We start from the raw sequence: 23,130 nt of genomic DNA, 5'->3' as shown, positions 1-23,130 counted from the left end.
ATAATAAGTGTGATATAATTTAATATTAATTCAGGAAAGATTGAAATGTGGATGAACCAAAGTAGGAGATTTAATGAAACAACCAACTAGGAAACTACAAAGCAATTGGGCACTACGAGTATTGTAATGGATGATAAGTCTAAAGGGTTTTTAGTTGGATCAAGGAAGAAGGGGGAACTTAGAATTCACATGGTTAGTCTGGGTGGTAATGAAAAGGTTGTGAGCGTTGATAAAGGGGTGATAGATGAGGCCATTGATGTGGATGAGAATGGAAGGAAACATGATGGTGTTGGCTAGATTGTAGTAGCTCTGAATGATGAGGAAAAAATCATTTGTCCTTATTTTGTTGAGTTACTTGATGAACCTGAGAGTTGTATTGTTAGGAAACAAGTTTCTTTGATGGAAAATATGGTGTTATAGAAAGAGTTTAAAATGTTGAATTTGAAAATAAGTTTGGGTGAAAGGGAAGATGATATAGGGGAGGAGAATGAGAGGAAGAGAAGGAAAATGAAGGTTTTGGCCGAATAAATGAATAATAGTTCTCAAGCTAATATTAAGGAGGAGGGGTGTGCCAAACAAGAGAGACCAAGAAGAGGTACCGCTAGGAAGAAAATGAAGGTGAAAAATAAAATAAAGAGTATTGTTGAAGGGAGTGGAGATTTGGCCCTAGTTGAAATTTTAATTGGATTAATGGTAAGTGTATTGGGTGTGGTGGTTGGCTTAAAACAACCACCAAGCAACCATAATCCTGCTAGCATGGAACTGTCAGGGTATTTGGATCAACTTGATAGTTCAAAGTTTAAAGAAGTTTATAGGAAGATATTATCCAAATATGGTGTTTTTGATGAAAAAAACAAGAAAGATAGAGTTGAGTGTTGGAGGAAAATTTTTTAATTTGAAGGAACTTGGTAGAAGGAACTTAAAGGTTTGAGTGGGGGTCTTTCATTACGATGGAAGGAAGATTTTTAGGTGAAAATTGTAGAAGGATGTAAGAATCTTATTGATTCTAAGGTAGCTTTGGAGAGTGGGGTTATTATTAGGATTTGTTGGGTGTATAAAGCTATTGTGTTTGAAGATCAGAAGAAAGTGTGGTAAGCTTTGAAGATTAAGAGGGATTGTATTAGAAGGGCTTGGTTGTATTTTGGAGACTTCAATAATATTATGTGTCAGTAAGAGGAGGGAGGACAACTTAAAGAAAGAAGAAAGATGTATTATTTTAAGGAGATGATCTTTTGGTGTCGATTGAATGAGATTAGTTTCAGGGGACAACAGTTTACCTGGTTTGGGGTAAATGAAGGATTTTTGGTGAAAGAAAGGCTTGATAGGGTTTTAAGATATGTTGAATGGTTGGATTTGACAACCATAGGATCAAATCATTCCCCTACTGTGGTGCATAGAGATTATAAATATAAAAAGAGCTCTTATCAATTTAAATTTGAAGATAGTTGGTTAAAAGAAGAAGGTTGTGAAAAGATTATTGATTTGTCGTAATTTGATACGTTAAATTAGGCTCTGTGTTACACTTGAGGAGCTTATTCTCAACCAATTTAAGTGTATAAGCTCATCAAGTATCTTTTATATATTTTTATCGATTATTAGTTTCAAGTTTTAATAAACATTTTTGCTTGTTTTACACCTTTTTGACATCTAAATAGGTCAAACGTTTCATGAGGAACCTAATGATGTGATCGAGATGGTATAGAGAGACAATAATGGCTCAAATTGAACAAAATTAAGACCAACTCCAATGGTATAATGACACTAAGACCTCGAGACCCTAATTTCACCACAGTTTTGGGTATCACAACACCGAAGCTTGGGTGCCACGTTACTGCTGCCTGACGAGATGAAAAAAATGTAAGGGGTAATTTTGTGTCCAAATAAGCTTAAGACTTTTTATTATTATTTAAAAGCATAATGGTCAATGTTAGGTTAAATGTCAGTAGACTATAAACACTACTTTATAAGCTTTTGAGTTTAGATTTTGTTGGTTGAACATTTGTTCTTTGCTTTTTATATTTATTAGTTTTAGGTTTTTATTTTTATTTTTTATTTGTCTTCTTTTTTTCTGTTTTAGTATTTTTGTTTCTTCATTTTTGCCGGAACATTGTGGATGGAGATGTATTAAATTCTCGCCCTTCATTGGATGTTTATCTATTTATGAGAATTTTCTCAACCCTTATCTTTTATATTTTATGTATGCCATGTGTTTGTTAAACTGCTTGTGCATTGGTTTATTGATGAGTGGGTTGTAACACCTTTAACTCGTATCTGTCGGCAGAACAGGGTTACGGAGCTTTACCGAAATTTACAGAACACGTAACAGGCATTTCATATCATTTAGTATTCATATCAAAAACCAAACATAATGTCCTTTATATAAGCCCTCGAGGCCTAAAACATACATTAGAAATAAGTCAGGACTAAACCGGGTATTCAATTTTTTTTTTGGAAAATATTAAAATTTTTCTTAGGTAAAGAGGGCATACACCCGTGTGGTCAAGCCGTGTGGGTATTCGAAATAGGGCACACGGCCATGTCCCAGCCCAGCCTGTGTTCAATTTTAGGAGCTCAATGACTTGGGTCACACGGCCAAGCCACACGCCCGTGTGCTAGGCCGTGTGAACATACTGACTTGCATTAAATAGATGCAGGGTTCACACGACCAAGTGACACACCCGTTGCTAGGCCGTGTGAATATTTTTAGCATTATGTTTTGCAAATTAAAAGATGCAATGGACACACGGCCAAAACACACGCCCATTTGCTAGGCTGTCTGTCAAATACGACTGAGACATACACCCGTGTCTCTGCCCGTGTGAACGAAAATAGACCATTACTAAGCCACATTTCTCACCCAAATTTGCCTTCCACTTACATTAACACTTTAGCACATTTTCAAGCCAATTCAAGACATTTAAATCAAGCCAAAACCAAGTCTTATGCATAACAGAATACCTTATATAACCAAGTATACAAACTTACCTAACTTACGAAAGTTATATAGATATGCATATTTTACCAAATATGCTAACTCAAACTAATCATCAATATGCCAATATGATTTCTATCAATCAACCATTTAAACGCACACCAAACAGGTTATAGCCTCATATATACACATCAAAACATATCCATCACAAGCCATTCTAATGGCTAGTTACAACCAAAATATTTATATGCCAACATTGGCTAATTAACTTATACATGCAATTATAACCAAAATTAATTTACTTTTTATACCAAAATGAGTTGTAAGATAGTGCAAATGATCTCCGCCAAGCTTCCAACCCAACGAGCTTTAGAATTACTATAAAATAGGGAAAAATAAGCAGAGTAAGATTTAAAGCTTAGTAAGTTCGTATAATATAGAATTTAACTTACCATTTAATTCACATTTAAGGTAAACTAACAAAACATACTCAAATCAAATTGGCCAAATGCCTAAACACATATTCTCATCAAGCATATTAGTCATGTAATTCACATGATAACTCATAACCACTAATGTACAAAGTCATTAGGCATATACAGATAAAAGTTCATTTCGTACTCATATTGTTTCATCTCTGAACTTTAATCGTTGAATCATTTAAAATATCGATGGATACACGGGTAGTACACACTAAGTGTACAAAACTGTAATTCGTCAATTCATATAATATTCGTCAACTCATATTCAGGAATGCTCATGTAAGCATATAAACGGGTAGCTCTTTCGAGCCATATAACATGAAGCTCATGTGAGCCATGTAACTGGAAGCTTATGTGAACTAGATGATAGGAATCTCTTGCGAGCCAATTATTGGGAAGCTCATACGAGCCGTAAACGAGAAGCTCAAAAGAGCCATTAATCGGAAAGCTCATGAGAGCCAAATATCGTGAAGCTCATGAGACCCATACAACGGGATGCTCATAGAGCTAAATAACGGGATGCTCTTGCGAGCTGTGGTGTGTCCACAACACATGCAGGACCATAACTAATCGGGAACCTTTAATGACAATGTCATCTGTATCCATCGATTTTCTAAGGTTCAAACGAGACTTAGTACTTGCTGGATATGTGATCAGTACATTATACATTTCACATACATAACAATATTCAATTTAGTTACACGAACTTACCTCGACAATATTCATGTACACAAAAGCTACTAATCCGTTACTTTCTCTTTTCAACGATCTAACTCCGTATTTGATCTATCCGGATCTATACAAGTGAATTTAACATCAATTTATATTCAATTCAATCCAATTCACATCTTTGGAAAAATTACCATTTTGCCCTTATACTTTTAATTAATTACGATTTCATCCCTAGGTTCGGAAAATAAAATTTATACAATTTAATCCTTATTTCAAGCCTAGCCAATTTTGGCATATAACATTAGCAGCCCATCTATTTCATAAAATTTATAATTTTTTCATGAATTTTACATCTTTTCAATTTAGTCCCTAAATTTTAATTTCATCAAAATTTCATTTACAAAAGTTGTTTATCTATTAACAACCTTTCATGTTCTACCATAAAAATTCATAATTCATGCATACTCATCCATGGAAAAACCCTAGTGCTTTGATAACTTTGCAAATTAATCCTCGAGATAGCTAAAGCGATTACAATCTCGGAAATATAAAAAACATTAAAAATGAGACAAGAATACTTACCCAATTAAGCCAAATAAGCTTGCTCAAAACTAAATTTCCATGGCTAGGGTTTTCATGTTTTTTTAGGAAAGATGATATAAAATGATGATATTTTTATTATTTAATCATTTATCATCTTTTATTATTTCACTTTCCAATTTAGTCATTTTCTTTATTTAAATTTTCAATGATAACTAATTATACTTATCTAGTAACTCCTCTAAATGGTCTATTTTCCACATAAAGACCTCAAATTTTTAATTTCATAGCTATTTGATCCCTTTAGCTACTAGAATTCAACTTTTTCGCTTTATGCAATTTGGTCCTTTACATGTAATCGGTAAAATTTCTTTACGAAATTTTCATATGATATTTCTATCATAATGCAGACCATGAAATATTATTAAAATAAATATTCTTTTGGACTCGAATTTGTGGTCTCGAAACCACTATTCTGATTTCATTGAAAACGATCTGTTACAACTCTCCCTATTAAAGAATTTTCTTCCTCAAAAATCTTACCAGTAAAGAGGTTCGGATACTACTTTCTCATTGTTTCCTCAGGTTCTCAGGTAGCTTCTTATATACCGTGTCGTTGCCAGAGAACTTTTACTAACGCTACCTTTTTATTTCTTAATTCTTTCACTTCTGGAGCTAGAATTCTGATCGGTTCCTCACTGTATGTCATGTCAGGATGAATTTCAATATCTGTTGGGGAAATTAACATGTGAAGGATCTGACCAATACCATCGTAACATAGACACATGAAAAATATTATGAATCTTTTTTAGCTCTAACGGTAAAGCTAATCGGTATGCGATATGTTTGATTCTCTCAGTAATTTCATATGGCCCAATAAATCGCGGACTCAGTTTTCCTTTACGGCCAAACCGAAGAACTTTCTTCCAAGGTAAAACTTTCAAAAATACTTTATCGCCAACTTGGAACTCTATCTCTTTTCGTTTAAGATCCGTATAGGATTTTTGATGATCAGAAGCTGCCTTCAAGCTATCTCGGATCACTTTCACTTTCTCCTCTATTTCACGAATCAAATCAACTCTCTATATCTTTTTCTCACCGAGCTCAGTCCAATACAACAGAGTTTTGCATTTACGACCATACAGAGCTTCATACGGTGTCATCTTTATGCTTGACTGATAAATGTTATTATATGCAAATTCGACTAATGGCAAATATTTCTCCCAATTGCCATTGAATTCTAAAAGACAACACCAAAGCATATCTTCTAAAATTTGTATCACATGTTCAGATTGACGATCAGTGTGAGGATGAAATACGGTACTGAAATGTAATTGCGTACTCAGAGCTTCTTGTAACTTGTTCCAGAATCGGGATGTGCACCGTGGATCTCTATTTGAAATAATAGAGACTGGCACTCCATGCAACCTGACAATCTCTGAAATATACAATTCTACTAATCTGTCTAAAGAAAAATCCATATGTATTGGAATAAAATGTGTAGACTTTGTCAATCGATCGACAATTACCCAAATGACATCTTTCTTTTTCGGAGATAGAGGTAACCCTGATACAAAATCCATAATAACTCTATTCCATTTCCATTCCGGTACCGTAATTGGCTTTAATAATCCTGAAGGTACTTGATATTCAACTTTAACTTGCTGACATAACAAACATTTAGATACAAATTTAGAAATATCATGTTTCATTCCCGGCCACCAGTACATCTGTTTCAAATCATTATATATTTTATTACTCTCCGGATGTACAAACATAGTACCATTATAATCTTCGTGCAAAATTTTCTGTACAAGCTCTAAATTCTTTGATACACATAATCTGCCTCTGAACAACAGACAATCTTCGGGTCCTATTTGAAATTCTGAATCAGAAGTCAATTCACATTGTACCCGTTTAGCTTGCAACTTAATATCACTTTTCTGAGCTTTACAGATCTATTGTAGAAACATTGATTTAACTTTTAACTCAGCTAAGATTGAGCCATCATCAGACAATGACAATCGAGTAGTCATTGCTCGCAAGGTAAACATAGACTTTCTACTCAGAGCATTCGCAACTACATTTGCTTTTCCCGGATGATAATAAATTACCAAGTCATAATCTTTCAATAACTCAAGCCACTTACGCTCTCTCAAATTCAAATCTTTTTGCGACATCAAATATTTTAAGCATTTATGGTCGGTAAATATATGATACTTTTCACCGAATAATTAGTGTCACCAAATTTTTAGCCCAAAGATAATAGTTGTCAATTCTAATCATGTATCAGGTAATTCTTCTCATGTGGTTTTAGCTGTCTAGAAGCATAGGCTATTACTTTACCTTCTTGCGTTAAAACACAGCCTAAACCATTCAATGATGCATCACTAAAAATTACAAACTCTTTACCCTATTCAGGCTGAACCAGAACTGGTGATTCAGTCAACAGGGCTTTCAATTGATCAAAACTTTGCTAACATTTGTCAGACCATTCAAATTTCACATATTTTTGTAACAACTGTGTCATCGGTGTTGCTATAATTGAAAACCCTTTTACAGATCTTTGATAATAACCAGCTAATCTCAGAAAACTTTTGACTTCGGATACATTTTTCGAGGGTTTCCAATTAATAATAGCTGAAATTTTACTCAGATCAATTCTAATGCCTTCAACCGATACTATATGTCCCAGAAAATCAACTTCTCGAAGCCAAAATTCACATTTACTGAATTTAGCATACAATTGTTTATCTCTTAAAGTTTGCAGAACAATTCTCAGATGTTCGGCATGTTCGGTCTCATCTCAGGAATATACCAAAATATCATCAATAAACACAACCACAAATCTATCTAAATATGATCTGAAAATTCTGTTCATCAAATCCATAAACAGTGCAAGTGCATTAGTTAAGCCAAATGGCATTACAAGAAATTCATAATGTTCGTACCTGGTTATGAATATTGTTTTTGGCACATCTGAGTTTTTCACTCGTAATTGATAATAACCAGAACGGAGATCAATATTTGAAAACATTGTGGCACCTTTCAACTGATCAAATAAATCATCAATACAAGGCAATGCATATTAATTCTTGATTGTGACTTTGTTGAGCTGACGGTAGTCAATGTATAATCTCAAGGATCTATCCTTTTTCTTAACAACTAGAACCGATGCACCCCAAGGGGAAAAACTAGGTCGAGCAAAACCCCTTTCAGTCAGTTCTTGCAACTGTGCTTTCAAATCTTTTAATTTTGTAAGAGCAATTCTATATGGTGCTATAGATATTGGTATTGTTCCCGGTACAAGATTTATAGCAAATTCGACCTCTCTAACCGATGGTAATCTAGGTAATTCCTCTAGAAACACATCAGGATACTCACAAACAACTGGTACTGATTTATTCTTTAATTCAAACACTTTAGTATCCAATACATAAGCAAGATAAGCATCATACCCTTTCTGACATATTTCTGTGTTAACATGGCTAATATCACATTAGACAACCCATCCAATTTATAAGATTCAATACATAGCATTTCACCATTTTGACAATTCAACACAATATGCTTTTGTTTATAATTTACCACGGCATCATGTTGAGTTAACCAATCCATACCCAGAATTACATCAAATTCATCAAATATAATGATATCCCAATTAGAGTGGTAGAGATTATTGACAGGGAGAAAGGGGAATGGAATTTGGAAGCCACTAAGAGGTGGTTGGCTAATGATGAGAAAGAAGCCATTCTTCAGACTCCAATAGGTAATCATAATGATCAAAACAGAATGGTATGGCCTCTCACTCTTTCAGGAACCTATTCTGTAAAGTCTAGATATAGAATTATTTGAAAAGATAAAGGGAATTCAGATTTGAATAGGCCATTTTCTTCTTCTCATGTTATTGTTAAGAAATTGTGGAAGAGCTTATAGAGTTTGAAAATTCAAAATAAAGTTAGATTTTCTTGTGGAAATTTTGTATTGGTGCTTGTGTACCAAATTTAATTTGTGGAGAAGATTTGGATTTAAATTTCATATTTGTTGTATCTGTAATGAGGAAAATGAGACTGTTGAACATTTGTTGTTGGGGTGTAGCTGGGTGAGAGGTGTCTGGTTTGAAAATTTTCATGGTTAAAGAATCCAAAAAAATAATATTTCTAGCTTTATGTGTTGGTTTGAGGAAATGATGTTTTCTATTGGTAGCAACGGTAAGGATGCTGAGGAGGTAAAGATAAGACTGGTGTACACTTGTTGGTTCATTTGGAAAGCTCGATGTGAAGTAGTGATGAATGATAAGGATATTGATTTGAGAAGGACTATTTGCAAAATTAAGATGTATTTGATTGAAATTCTTTGTATGATGGAATCCCCAGGGTGTCATTTAAGTGTCAATACAATAGAAATCTCTTTTGGTGAAGTAGGGAAAAAAAACTAGAGAATGAATGGATAAAGATTAATATTGGAGGTTTTGATTATAAAACAAAAGAAGCTGGCATAAGAATCATTGCTCGAGACTCAAATGGTGTTGTGATTGATGGGGAAGGGAAAAGCTTGGTGGCTGAATTGCAAGTTGTCTATTTAGGCCTGAAGTTCGTTGTCAAGAAGAATTTGGATAAAGTCATTATTGAGACGGATTCCGAAGTTGTTTTTGATGATGAAGTTACCAACAAAGAAAAAAGGAAGATATGGCATATTTATCGTAGGCTTAGTAAGGATTTCAACATTTTGAAGTTCAATTTGATCAAAAGAGAAACTAACAAAGCTACTGATTGGGTGGCAACACATTTTAGAAAGAGGATGTGCATCGAGGGATGGGTTAAATCTTTTTTAATTTTCATCCTGAACAAAGATGGATTACCTGCTCCATTTAAGTAATTGAAATCTGAAAGCTTAGAGAATATGCGCGATAGATTTTGAATTACTTTGTATGTTTGCCGGTTGACTTTGGGAACTTTGTTAATTTCGTTTTGGATTAGGAAATTACAAAGCAGTTGCGTGGAGGATGAAATTGAAAACGTTTGCACTCAAGCCGACTATATGTGTGAAAAATGACATTAGTTAGTAATTGAACAAATGCAAGTAAATTTCATGGTTGTTGACGTAATAACTAAATATCTACTTTTGGATGGACGGCGCGTCAATTCCTCGTCAATTACCAGTACAAATTCCCATCTCCCTACTTAACCATCACAAAACTTAAATGTACACTTTGTAAAGTTGCAATAAAAAAACAAAACAACTATTCTTTTATTTAATTACTAGTATTTAATAAATTTAAAAAAAATACAAAAATAGCGAAAAGGAACTCCTTTATAAACGGACTCCCGCTATTTCTGTTTGTCTTCCCATCGCTACTCAAACACACAAAATCTACAGTCATCTGAATTTCCCTTTGCCTTCCCATTTTCTCTTCCCACTTTAATTTTTCTCTCTCTCTAATGGAGCCTTCTCCTCCGTCGTCCGTTATCATCATCGGCGCCGGCGTCTCCGGTCTGTATCGTTAAACAATTTGATTTAACAGTGAATTTATTCTGTTAAACGAGCAAACACGTGTATCTTACATGTTGTTATGAGATATTATAATTTTAAGAAATATCGTTTTAATTGATGGATTATTTTTTAAAATTCTGGATAGGTTTATCGGCGGCGAAGGTTTTGGCTGAGAATGGAATTGGGGATTTGTTGATCTTAGAAGCGTCTGATAGAATTGGCGGTAGGATCCGGAAAGAGAAGTTCGGAGACGTCTCGGTGGAGCTGGGAGCGGGTTGGATTGCCGGTGTAGGTGGCAAAGAGTCCAACCCGGTTTGGGAGATTGCCGCGAAGCTTGGCCTCCGAACCTGTTTCTCTGACTACAGCAATGCCCGCTATAACATCTACGATCGGAGGTCCGAATCCTTTTTTTTCTCTTTACCTTTTTTCTTTGGCGGTGAATGATTGAGCTTTGAGAATTAACTTTTTTTTCTGTGGACAACGCCACATGGACATTTTGATTCGCCGGCGTAAATTATTAATTATTTTTTTTGTCGAGTCTCTGTTTTTTCGTGATAAAAATGAAATGAAATTCTGCGTCTGGAAGAATTTAAGCTGATTTTTTTTTATGAATGAGTTGCAGCGGGAAGATATTTCCAAGTGGAATCGCCGCCGACTCGTACAAGAAGGCGGTGGACTCAGCGATTCAGAAACTAAAGGGCCTCGAGTCAAACTATGTGGAAGATGCCACCAATAGAACCGACTTTACTTTGTAAGAAGAATATACGATTGTTTCATAATTATTAATTTACTAATTAGCCATCGTTGAATTAATTTTTCCTGTTCATTTGTTTTTTTTAGAACACCGAAGACACCAATAGAGCTCGCAATTGACTTTATATTACACGATTTTGAGATGGCAGGCAAGTCGAGCAACTCTTTTTTGCTTTCCCCTGCTTGGATGCCATGAAAAGCAATGCAAATGAAAATATTTTAGTGTTTTCATTCATGAATTTGGAATTTTGGATCGGTTCTTTTCCTTTGTGAAAATATGCTCCAAAAAATCCCCCGTCATTAGAAATTTCTATTACAAATTTCTTTTTCCTACTTTCACATTGAAATGCATAAAATATCCAGTTCTATTTGGCTGATGCTTCTTGTTTTAGCATACAGAGGTGGAGCCAATATCAACTTACGTAGATTTTGGGGAAAGAGAGTTTTTGGTGGCAGATGAAAGAGGTTATGAATATTTACTGTATAAAATGGCCGAGGAATTTCTGTTTACCTCGGAGGGTAAAATCCTGGACAATCGCCTCAAACTGAACAAGGTACGAATTCCAACCTTTTGATTTCTTTTGCTTTTTCTTATATTTTAATCAAAATTTTAGTCCATATAATATAATCGTTTTGTTTCTTTAACTCGATCATGGAATGAAAACAAAGGAAACAGGAAGGGTGCCCCCCCCCCAAAAAAAAAAATCTGAGGCGTAGTTTTACTTTTATGTGCATCCACTGTTTTCCTTTTGTTTTTAAGATTGATTGACCCACTTTTGGGAGTTTTCAGATGATGACGTTGACTAAAAGTTATTTTAACACCTTTGTTCATTATTGTTATTATGATCCATCTTTTTCTTCGGTATTTCACTATGGAGGGTCAACTGTGTTTTTTTAGTTTCTATTTTTCAGTTTCATTTGTTGATTAATTATGTTTCTCCTCTCTCTTTTTTTTTTCTCTTTCTTACTGTCATCATCATGATCTTAGAAACGTCTGCTAATTAGTCATTAGTACAAATGCTAATATATATATTTTTCGTTGAAAATTTTGGATTTTTTTGGTTGTTTCTTTTCTTGACTCATAAGCTTAACTGTTTTCCATCATTGTAATGATATCATCAATGTTTGGAAGCAAGAAAATAGTTAGTCAACCTCAAATGTTGGTTATGTTCCCAGTTATGGACATTTTCAATGATGCAAAGCCGGGAAACTCGTAAAACAGTACCTTATAATTTTCAGTATAATTATATACCCATGAGTTCAATTTTTTGAAACAATTAAAGTCAATTTTGCCTCGCACACTAATCATCCATTAGTTTTTTCTTTTTGTTCATTACTAATCATCTATTAGGAGGCCCCCGAATTCTCCAATTTTCAGTATTCTGCACTGTCCACAATGACCAGATAACAACACCCTGGTGTTAAGATGTCTTGTCACAGCTTACATAGGGACATGCAAATAGAGAGTCTTGTCAGTTTCTTCATTTAATATGTTGTTGTTTTCACTATCGTTGCTCTAAAATCAGACATCAATTACCTTTTTCTATCCTTCCCTACTGTTCACGGTGCCTTGTAGAACCCCCCCCCATAAATGGGTAACGAGGGTATGGGCTCCATGTACCTCCTTCAATAAATCCTTCCCTTTCTGCCTGATCGCTTCTGGTATTTGAATTGCATAGGTTTTGTAGCTTTGACTTCTCAGAATCCGAGGAGACGTTTAAACTTTTCTTTTTAAAAAATTTCAATTAACTAATATGTTGCTGTTTTAAGTATGTTTACTTATTTGTGCATGGACTTGGGGCAGGTTGTTAGGGAATTACAGCACTCGAGAAACGGCGTCACGGTGAGAACAGAGGATGGTTGCGTTTTCGAAGCCGACTACGTGATTTTGTCTGCTAGCATTGGTGTTCTTCAAAGCGACCTCATTTCCTTCAGGCCACCCTTGCCCGTAAGTATCCTCTTGCATTTCTATGAACACTTGTTCATCAAAATTATGTTCATTAGGAGGATCTTTGACCGTTAAATTAATAGGATGAGAACGCTAGGCTATAGGTCCTCATTGATGCGAGTTGCCAAACTTGTTTTCTTGTTTTCTTAAGGTGTGCGGGCCACAATATTAAATATCATAAAGTTAGAAAGAGTCAAAGTTCATGGTTATAGCCACTTAGCTGTATTAAATAGAGTTTGCTGGTGGGTGATGAAAGGGATATATATTTTCGAGGTGCCTTTATTATATGAAAATACTATGGGTTGCACGATAATCCACAGATTTTGTAACCCATAGGTTCATGTGATTATCTCTTTTCTAGCGTTGAGATTCTTGAGAAGTTGAGAATTTTTATTTTACCACAACACGTGTACTTTTGGGGGTGATCATTTGTAAATAAAATATATTGTACAGCTGCATTTCATTTTCTTGAATGGTACTACTTGACTAAAAACGGAAAATAAATTGAAGTGATACTGCAAGATACTATAATTACCAATTATTAATTAAACATGTTAATCTTAGCAATGTTAGACTTAACTTCATGGCTAGCTTTCTTAAGAACTTAAAAATGTAGGGAGAATAGGTCGTCAACCTATGATTTAAGCATTTTTCTGAGCAGGTAAGCCATGTTTAATCTTGCCCTTAGGAGACAGAGACATCATATATTCACCCCAGTGATTGATAGTGATATGTAGTAGAACTGGAGCTGGATGGAGAAAGTGGTCAATAATCCATGAAAAAATGTTTGGGTCTGTTTATGAGGATGAGCATGAAATTCATGCCTTTAATTAACATGTAGGGCTCAGGTGTGGATACTGTGGTTGTTGGAACCAAATTCGTAAATTCGTTTATTTAATAGACCACTTGCAAAAAGTTGAAAGGAAATATCCCCCACTTGCTCTTTTACACGTAATAGCTTGGAGATGTCTTGGACTAAGACTTTCCTTTTTATAATGCATATTTTTTATAGTGGCCCCCCTGCTTAAGATTGCTTAATCGTTTAAAATTTCTGTTCATTATCACAAATTTTCTTTTGCTTGATTAACTTAAATATATTTAATGATTACAGAGGTGGAAAACGGAAGCCATAGAGAAATGTGATGTGATGGTGTATACCAAGATCTTCCTCAAGTTTCCGTATAAGTTCTGGCCCTGTGGGCCTGGAAAAGAGTTCTTTATCTATGCTCACGAGAGGAGAGGCTATTACACGTTTTGGCAGGTTGGTTTAATCGTTATTTCCTTTATAATATTGTTGCCAGCTAACTTTGATATTTTTATCTAACCAATTCTCTTGCTGCCACCTCAGTATTATAAAATTCAATCTTTATTTTTCTTGCTACTTAAAGAATGCTTTGTGGTGTGCACTGTCCTTGATCCTAGGCTGCTCCATTCATCATGTAGGAATAAAAAAAGCCCGTTTTTCCTGCATAAAATGACAACGTTTTTGTGTTACGTAAATGATTAAAAAAAGCCCGTTTTTCCTGCATAAAATGACAACGTTTTTGTGTTACGTAATGATTATGCAGCCGCTAAATACAGGTTCAGTAATTCTTGGCATATGGTAATAGTATTACTTTTTTAATGAAGCTGGTGGTTGACTTTGTTGGTTGTCTTATCTGTTAGGGGCTATGATTAACATATAACAACCTAGCAGCCTACGTGATATGTTTAAATTTGATGACTAATATTATGTATTTGAATATATGGAATCATCCCAATGGTAGGTCCCGGGAACTTTGAATTCCCAAGTTTGAGTCTCAACTTGGGTAAATCATGTGCGGGTTCTTAGTATAGATTTTATTCCAGTTTAAGTCCCACTATTTGTGGGTCATATCTAGATTTATTCTGATCTGGGTATGTATATATTCCCGTCATCAGTTCAGTCCACCAGCAATATTGATACCGCATAGTTGCTCCTTCAGTGATGTGCCTGTTTTTGTCACATTCACTGTCTTAGAGCTGTGAATTGGTTGCATTGTTGGAACCAGTCACTATCTGAGCTGTTTTCTGTGTTTTTTCTTTTGAGAGAGGATGAAATGCCTTTTGATAATCAGTTTGATTACCAAGAAATCATAAATTACTTTAATTGCTTGACATTGAAGAAAACAAACTTTTTAATGATCATGGTGTGGCCCATTGAGGCAAAAATGGGATTATACTGACCTTATCTTGTGTTCTTTTTTAAATAATAAAAAGTATTTTGATTAGAATCCTAAATCTTTTGGCATCTATGAGATTATATCATCCATCCATTTATTTTTAGCTATTCCTGGAATTCATCTAAAATTGGCTGCTGATCTGTTGCTATCCCATCAGCACATGGAGAATGCGTACCCTGGTTCGAATATTTTGGTTGTAACGTTGACGAACGATGAATCAAAGCGTGTGGAATCTCAATCCGATGAAGAGACATTGAAGGAAGCTATGGTTGTGCTTAGGGACATGTTCGGGTCTGACATACCCGATGCCACTGATATACTTGTTCCCCGCTGGTGGAATAACAGGTTCCAGCGTTGCAGCTACAGCAACTACCCTATGATATCTAATAACCAAGTCATTAATGATATTAAGGTAACTCATAGTATGTAATTTATTTATTTATAGTCTGAAATTTTAGTCAATCATGGTTTAACAATTATTTTCTTCTGTTTTTTTAAAAATAAAAATTGTATAGGCCCCAGTGGGACGCATTTTCTTTACTGGTGAACACACGAGTGAAAGATTTAATGGCTATGTACATGGTGGACACCTTGCAGGTGAGGGTAGAGGCTATTTTCTAAACCGATTGGTGAATGGATCCTATTGTTTAAGGTTTTGCTAATATTTTTGAACAACTGTTAAAGGCATTGACACAAGTAAGGCAGTGCTGGAAGAAATGAGAAAAGATGAAAGACAGAAAGGCAAACAGAACCAAAATTTCTTGTTAGAGCCCTTGTTAGCATTGACTCTGACACAGGCGGATGCAGTCTCAGGTCTCCACAAATGTGATGTTCCTACACAATTGTATCTCAGCGGCAAGCTCGGCATTCCGGAAGCGATCTTGTGACTATATGGACCGGACTTTGACGACTTCAACAATACCAAAATCATGAAGAATGAGAAGGATGGTTTGGAACCCCTTAACACAATCCACAAGGTGAAATGAGAATAGAGAAATGGAAAAGTTGCCTAAAGTGGGAAGTTCCACGGCTCCGCAATCCATATTGTATCAGTTGTGAGAAATGATAGATAAAGCAAAATGAAAAAGAAAGAAATCACATGCTGTATTCTAATTGTACTTAAAAGAAAAACCCAGGATTTTTAATTCTATCTTAATACTATGATTAACTTAGGTATTTGTCAAATAAAGCCTTGGCTATAGTAAGGAAATTTCCTTGGGCCTTCACTGGGTACAGCTCAAGGCCTGCTTGCCACTTATTTGAGAATGATATCCACTGTTTCCTCCATTCTACCAATTTGAAACTCTCATTTTTCTCTAAGCTTTTGGACAAATAGCTAAAATAGCTTGAAGCTCGTGGCAAATAGTACCCTTCCAGCAGTCCACTCCAAAACTTGTTGGCTAATCAGAACCGACAAAAAGAATTTAATGTTAGATCGGTGATAAAAACATCAATTTATATTGGATGATGGCAATATGTTCAAAACTACCATAGTCATGAAGCTTGCTTTGATTGGTTGGTGTGGTATCAAACCACATTGTCACTTGCGTTCTAGCATTCCATTCATACTGTCGCACAGAATAAATATAACTTCAGCAGCATTCCAATCAAAATCGAGCAATGGTTTAAACTGTCGAATGGATAGGGTTATAAAGAAAACCAAATATATATGATTTGGTTTTGAAGTAACAAAACAATGAGGAAAATATTTGTACACACCTGTCTCATCTCACTCGGGTTTTCTGCCAAGAGTTTTGCACTTTCAAGCCATGTTCCAAGCAGAAAATTGTCATCAGAAGCTAGTAATACATCAATATCCTTTATTAGTTGAATGAACTTCTGGCTGTGAATATTCAAAGCTTTGACATCCTTCCTTCGGAAAGCATTTATTGCATCCAAATAGACTTGGTTTGCTAGCTTTGACATCACTTGACGTGTTAAGTCGACCAAGTCGTATCTGTCAACAAACTGTGAATAAGTGGATATAGTCCGTACTCATATTTTACCCTCTCTATTAGAAGCTGCTTTTATTTCTTTTGCTTTTAAATTGTTATAGCGAAATATGAAAAAGAAAAAGAGTAACCTATATGTGAGGCTCCCAGCTAAATCATTTCCAGCCGCAAGGAAGAGCTTTAAAGCACTGACAACCTCATGAGTAGAATACCACAAATGTGCTTGAGGCAGATCAGAGCTACGTTCCTGAAATGAGAATCTTCTGCTTCTGGTTCTTAAGCGGAATGTATGCATACTGTTTAGCTTTGATGGTCGAGATCCAAAATTTATTGATGGGTCCCAATCTGGAAACTTGACTATGAAATCAATGTTATGATCCTGCAACAAAGGAAAATCCAACATCAGGTCCTATATAAATGGCTATATAAATTTATTGATGGGTCCTAAATTACAGAACTCAGAAGTTAAAATTAGCAGCTGGAATATTAATTCCATGTGGATATATTGCTGAAACATATCAAATAATTCCATAATGGAGTTCCACAATTAGATCTATTTCCTTTAAGGTATTCTTATAGAGGGAAGTAATATGAAATAGGAATTTGCAGTTCATCGGTGCATTGAAACATACGGCGATTCCATCTGTACAATTGTAAACTGTGTGATACAAAATTGCCCATGCTTCTTTAATTTGTTGAACTGATTTACCATAACGTCTGTGGGTGTAGGTCTTCAGCCATTCCTACAAAACAAGAAGTTAGCTATTGCCAAACAACCTCCACGCTTAAAAAGAAATAAAAACGAGCACTATCACTGCATGCATCCCAATATTCTCATGATCCTCATTGTCAGTGATGGTTCACAACATCAGAATTAACACGCCCAACATGTGTCTCTGTGTCAGTCACTAGCAACTAGAAATATAATGGACTTCTATCAATATATATAAAAAAATGGACTTTTGTTTCGACAATGATAAGGAAGAGAAAGAAATGGAAGTTCCATCACTTTCTAGTTATGAAACAAAATGCACTTCAAGCAATTGAAAAGATGTCAAAACAGGTTGATTACCAGAACTTGAACTTTTTCCTTTCGAAATGCCATTTCAGACATTAACTCATATACAACCGGATTTTGCTCTATTCCTTCCATGCACATGCCAACACCGACCTACACATTATAAAAAAGTTCCATGATTGAAACTGTTCCATAAAAGTAATATGTCAGATCATGAAAGTACCAAAAGTTCATATATGTTATACACCTAAAAATCATCTAACACCGTTGAATGCAAGAAGTTAAAAAGAATGGGCAAAAGATGACATCACAAATAAAATATAGGCATAGAAGTTATATGACTTTTAACCTCCACCACCATGTTGCATTATATAAAGCAATTTTCCTAAGACACTCTAAGCCCAAAAGCTTTAATTATTTGAAATGTTTGTTTCTAGCAATGATTAGAAGATATTTAAACGCAAGGCACTCTGCCTACCATGGTTGAATTTTTACTGATGCGAGCATCCACTGGACCTGAAGAAATTGCATCCAATGTTCCATACATTTCAATATTTCCTCCAAAATTATGCAGTAGACACCTGAAAAAGAGATACTTAACATAAAGTGATATTCTGTAATACAAACATCAAATTACATGTTCAAGAAGAAAAAAAAGAATATAACTGAATTAAGAAAGACATTTCAAAAAGTAAATATCTTGCTAATGGTTATGGAATGCCATGAAATTGCAGGAGACAATGATAAGAGAACTACCAGACATAAGGAGTGCCATAAAATTGAGAAGAAGTTGCCCATATTGGTTTGACATCAGCGAATAAATCAAGAACTATCATTTTCCCCACTGGAACAGAATGTAAAAGTGCCTGTGAATAATACCAGATTTATATGATCAAATCACTTACAATATGGTGCCCAAAAAGTACTATTTCTTAAGCAATAATATGCCAAATGACTTCTTTATTTTTCTATTGAAGCATTCTAGGTTTTGTAACAATTTAACCCTTATTCCAATGTTGTCCAAATCCTAAAACCCCAAACAACAGTTCCCAAAGCAGCTTGTATAGGCAATTGCTTGATACTTCGGTGAAAGGATAAAACAATACTTTCCCAATCAGCTGAATGTTTTAGATTAATAAAAGTTGCAAACTTTTATAATAATAACAAGGTAAGAACAAAAGATGTTAGCTACTAACTATTGTCCTAGGTTCATATATACCTTCATTTGGGGTGGCTTCCAGAAAGTTGAGTCCGAGTAGAAAAGCCAACCCTGCACATTGGTAGAATAATGTGGTAATACTTTAACTGGTAAAAGAAACCTATGTTATAGGATCCAACTTAAATTTGGCCTTGTAATTTTGCAACGCAATGATATAACAATGTCAAATCTACATCATGTCATTTTATGGAAATATGATTAACTGTTTGCAAAAGAATAAACAGAATAAAAGAGGGGGCAATGTTGCAGAAGAACCATCATACTTGCATCAACCACACAGCATCCTTGTCACCATTGGACATTGCTTTGTACACAGCAGCACCAAGTGATGAGATATATATTGTATCATTTGTAGGCGGGGAATTTTCATTGAAGGTGTCACTGCATATTACAGAAACATATATTTCTTCAATGTCACTAAGACAGTGTAAAATTCAAAAACAAAGGAAGAATGAGAAGATCTACTTCTAATAGGTTAAAGCAAGGGGAGAAAATAAATATGATGGAAAAATACAGTAATTAAATAGATTGAGGTAAATTACCAGTTGTAGATGTCAGTCACGTCACCATATTCTGATGAAGTAGATGAAGAGAGTATGAACCCACAAGAAATAATCAACACATTAAGAAGAGAAGAAATTGTGTAATGCTCATATTTAACCTCAGAGCTTTTAAAAGTATATATCACGGTAGCAGGAACATAAAATGTATTACCAATTCAGTAATAAGTGGCTTACGTTTTCTTGCCAGTACCATTTCTTTACTACTTTGCACAAATGATGCCAATATCTACATTCTCGTGTGCTCACTCTCATATATGAGCATTGTGCACAAACACATATAAATTCTCAGTAAAGGTCATATACCAAAATTTCATCTGGTATATAACTAATGTTCGACTTATTTTAGTTCAGGTTTTCTTGATTCTATTAAGATTTTCTTTTATATATTCTTATCCATGTTAAATGCAGAATGTTACCTAAAACATTACTAATGCAAATACTTAACACTTCTATATGAGCACAGACCTTTGATTTGCATTTTGATAAAAGCCTCTCCAATCTCAACAAATAACGGATCAGAAGGATTGAGGAGATAAGTACAGCACCAATGGGGATCACCGTCCACTGTGTTCCTATTAGGGGTTAAAACAGAACAGTAAACTCATGCTTTTAATAAATAATTCTTAATCAGATAAGATTTTTTCAGTGCATGATGTCTGTGGTCCAAAATAATTACAACTAACAATTAAAGTTGTCATGTGAAACCCATAAGGAATTGTATGATTAATTCATAGTGTACTTTTGAGAATAAGAAAATTAAGTACCAGTCCCCTAGTCTAGTTATATTAGCTGTAGGAAAAATTGTCTTCAAAGCTGCTGGAACATTCCCAGAGAAAGAAGGAAGCACTAGACAGATCGAAAACAATATAATTTATCAGCTCAAACATAATTTTTTCTGCAATAACTAATGTATAGACCTTTAAGGAAAGAAAAAATAGACATAAACATTGCAACGGAAACAATTAAACTATATCAGAAAATTTAACTGTACCTGGAGTCATGCCTAGCTCTGCCATCCGAGATAATATCTTCTTCTGTAAAACCAACTGCTGTTTCAACCAGTTTTTGGATAAAGGACCACCCCAACTATGACAAAAAAAAAATCATAGGTCCAGAAAGACAAAAGCTGAAGATAAATATGCTGATTACAGGACTCTGTACAAAGTGAACAATCCACAGTTAAGATAACTTTAGGAATATATCATGATCATGTCTTGTGTATAACCATTTTTTGGTAAAAGCTAGACATGTGCTACTGCACAAGTTTAACCATAATGAGAAATAATAAATAGAACACTAATCAACATTTGTTGTGTGTATAAATCCCGTTTTTGGTTAGTCATGCCTTTATTGGTAAAGTTTCACTCAAACCCTTTCTAGTACTAGAACATCTAATGGCAGATTCAACAGTAACTTCTACTTGCAGCCATTATGTTTGAGAAAAAGGATTACAGCTGATCAAACCACGTTTAACCTACGTATGTAAATTTCCCATGCGAGCCCAAGCAAGGAAAGCCGGTCCACCAAAGAAATCATTCAAATCTTCCATGCTAATATTAAACCCCTGGAAATTAGAAGCCAATTCTCAGTAGATATAGAATGAAATAAGTCATCATCTATACATAATGTTAAAGCAAGAGAAAACTGATAATTTAATGATCTGTATAGGCAAATCAATATGCTTAATAACAATAAAAGTTCTTGACCATGAAAACTTTTTGCCATATGGCTTCTTGTCCTGAAAATGCCAAAGGCAGGTTGATTCCTTGGAGAGCCATCCAGTCTATCTCTTTCTCCCATCTTTCCCAATCCCACCAGACATATGAATCTGCAAGGAAGGATTTGATATTGCAGTGAGTATTATATTTGACCAACATCATGAAATGTCTAAAGCTATATATCTGTTGTTATCATCTTGTTCTCACTGTCAAATCACTTGTTAGTTAATTATATAAGACATTTAAGTACCCTAAAATACACTAGAACTACATTCCAACTATAAAACACCCTAAATCTATAAAACCTTATTCTTCCTTCTTGGATGTTAAGCAAACATACAATGATCATGATGATTGGAAGGAGTGAAGGCAGGAACAAAGATTCATATACTTACAACTAGAAGTAACAACATTTTGGTAATAGTTCCATGGTACTGGCCGTTGAATCAACACACCGCCGTCTTTTACAAGGGGCAATGACCCTGGCTTGGGAACAGAGGCTAACTGCACACCACCAGTCTTGTCCCAAGATACATGAGCACCACAGAAATATTTAATATACCAGTGGAGGCCAGAGGCAATTTCAACTGCTGTGGTACCTTTAATTCTGGAGTTGAAAAAGAGCAGCATAAAAAATGCCAAAACAGTTAAAGCATTTTAAACTGTCTTACTTAAAATGAAGCAAAAAAGAGGGCGAAAACCATAGTGTCATCTTTTTAATGAGGAATGACATTACCTACATGTTGTAGGATATGATCACTAGTCAAATTAATTAAAATCCTAGAAGTTCAGAACAACACAACCAAGCATAAAAAGACATTCATCCTCACACTCAACAATTACAAAACTGATTTGCACATACAGTATCTCGGGTCCATTTTCAGTAGGGCCATCGTAATTTTCTATCAAAAAGCAACCTTGTCCGCCACAAACATCCTGATACTCGGAACAGAAAACACTAAAAGTCAAAGATAGTAACAACAGCAGCAGCAACACGTCAAATTGCAATTATGCTAATTTCCTTTTAAGGAGCCAATAACTAATTCTTCCTTGCAACGACTGGCAGTAACAGGAACTAGCAAACCAAACCCAATTGAAATTAGATTCAAAGGAAATACCTTGGAGACAATCTTAAAGTGGAAACTGAGCAAATGGGTAGGGAGCAATCTTCCCAAAACGGCTTTAGCAGCCGATTCTTGAACAGATGGAGACAAGCGTTTGGAATCTAACCGAGTGAGTGATGGCTGAATTGCTTCCGTTGTTGAAAAGGATTGCGGCAGTCGCGTTATAAACAAGATGAAGATGATAATTAATACATCACCACTGATGAATTTCATTGTAGGGGAATTGTTTAGAATTCTGATAATTGCAACTGCCATATGCAATTGCTTCCAAAATAACAAGGCTTAATCTTCATTATCATCATTTTCACCCTTGTTTATACCGCGCGTAACTTGTTCAAGTGAAGCAAACGAAAAACAGAATCCCCAAGAGTAAACAGTCAAGACTGACACGAGCGTCATGTTTGTACGTGCCGCCTGTTTAACACTTATTGTGGCGGCCCTCGTTATCTTTATTGCTGGTATTTGTTTCTATATGATTCTTCAATCATGTGATGGAATTTCAACTTATTCAAACT

General features: G+C 35.0%; 2 protein-coding genes across 5 annotated transcripts; one reads left to right on the top strand and one right to left on the bottom strand.

The window, feature by feature from the left end:
* Positions 1–9,963: 9,963 nt before the first annotated feature.
* Positions 9,964–16,290, top strand: LOC107900764 (polyamine oxidase 1). Its single transcript, XM_016826467.2, has 10 exons — positions 9,964–10,119; positions 10,265–10,514; positions 10,742–10,870; positions 10,960–11,021; positions 11,272–11,426; positions 12,677–12,820; positions 13,932–14,081; positions 15,179–15,433; positions 15,537–15,618; positions 15,706–16,290. Exons 1-10 carry the CDS (start codon positions 10,068–10,070, stop codon positions 15,906–15,908), a joined length of 1,482 nt encoding a protein of 493 aa, XP_016681956.2. The 5' UTR covers positions 9,964–10,067; the 3' UTR covers positions 15,909–16,290.
* LOC107900763 (alpha-N-acetylglucosaminidase) lies at positions 16,102–23,130 on the bottom strand. 4 transcript variants are annotated; one of them, XM_016826465.2, is made up of 19 exons: positions 22,610–23,130; positions 22,354–22,427; positions 21,887–22,098; positions 21,480–21,601; positions 21,252–21,337; positions 20,765–20,859; positions 20,538–20,619; positions 20,239–20,345; positions 19,753–19,783; positions 19,474–19,591; positions 19,211–19,261; positions 18,748–18,857; positions 18,470–18,572; positions 18,046–18,144; positions 17,606–17,716; positions 17,105–17,352; positions 16,741–16,978; positions 16,511–16,589; positions 16,102–16,421 (listed from the first exon to the last, which is right to left on the bottom strand). In XM_016826465.2, the coding sequence occupies exons 1-19, from the start codon at positions 22,868–22,870 to the stop codon at positions 16,186–16,188; spliced, it is 2,463 nt and encodes an 820-aa protein (XP_016681954.1). In that variant the 5' UTR covers positions 22,871–23,130; the 3' UTR covers positions 16,102–16,185. The 4 variants fall into 4 exon arrangements, 3 of the variants coding, with proteins under 3 accessions (XP_016681954.1, XP_040954321.1, XP_016681955.1); XM_041098387.1 differs by having other exon boundaries at positions 17,606–17,704; XR_001685030.2 differs by having other exon boundaries at positions 16,350–16,421; positions 16,511–16,651.

Source organism: Gossypium hirsutum, chromosome D08 (genome assembly GCF_007990345.1).
Source record: "Gossypium hirsutum isolate 1008001.06 chromosome D08, Gossypium_hirsutum_v2.1, whole genome shotgun sequence".
NCBI lineage: Eukaryota > Viridiplantae > Streptophyta > Magnoliopsida > Malvales > Malvaceae > Gossypium > Gossypium hirsutum.
The sequence above is the reverse complement of the archived record's forward strand: the minus strand, read 5'-3'. Positions and strand labels throughout refer to the sequence as shown.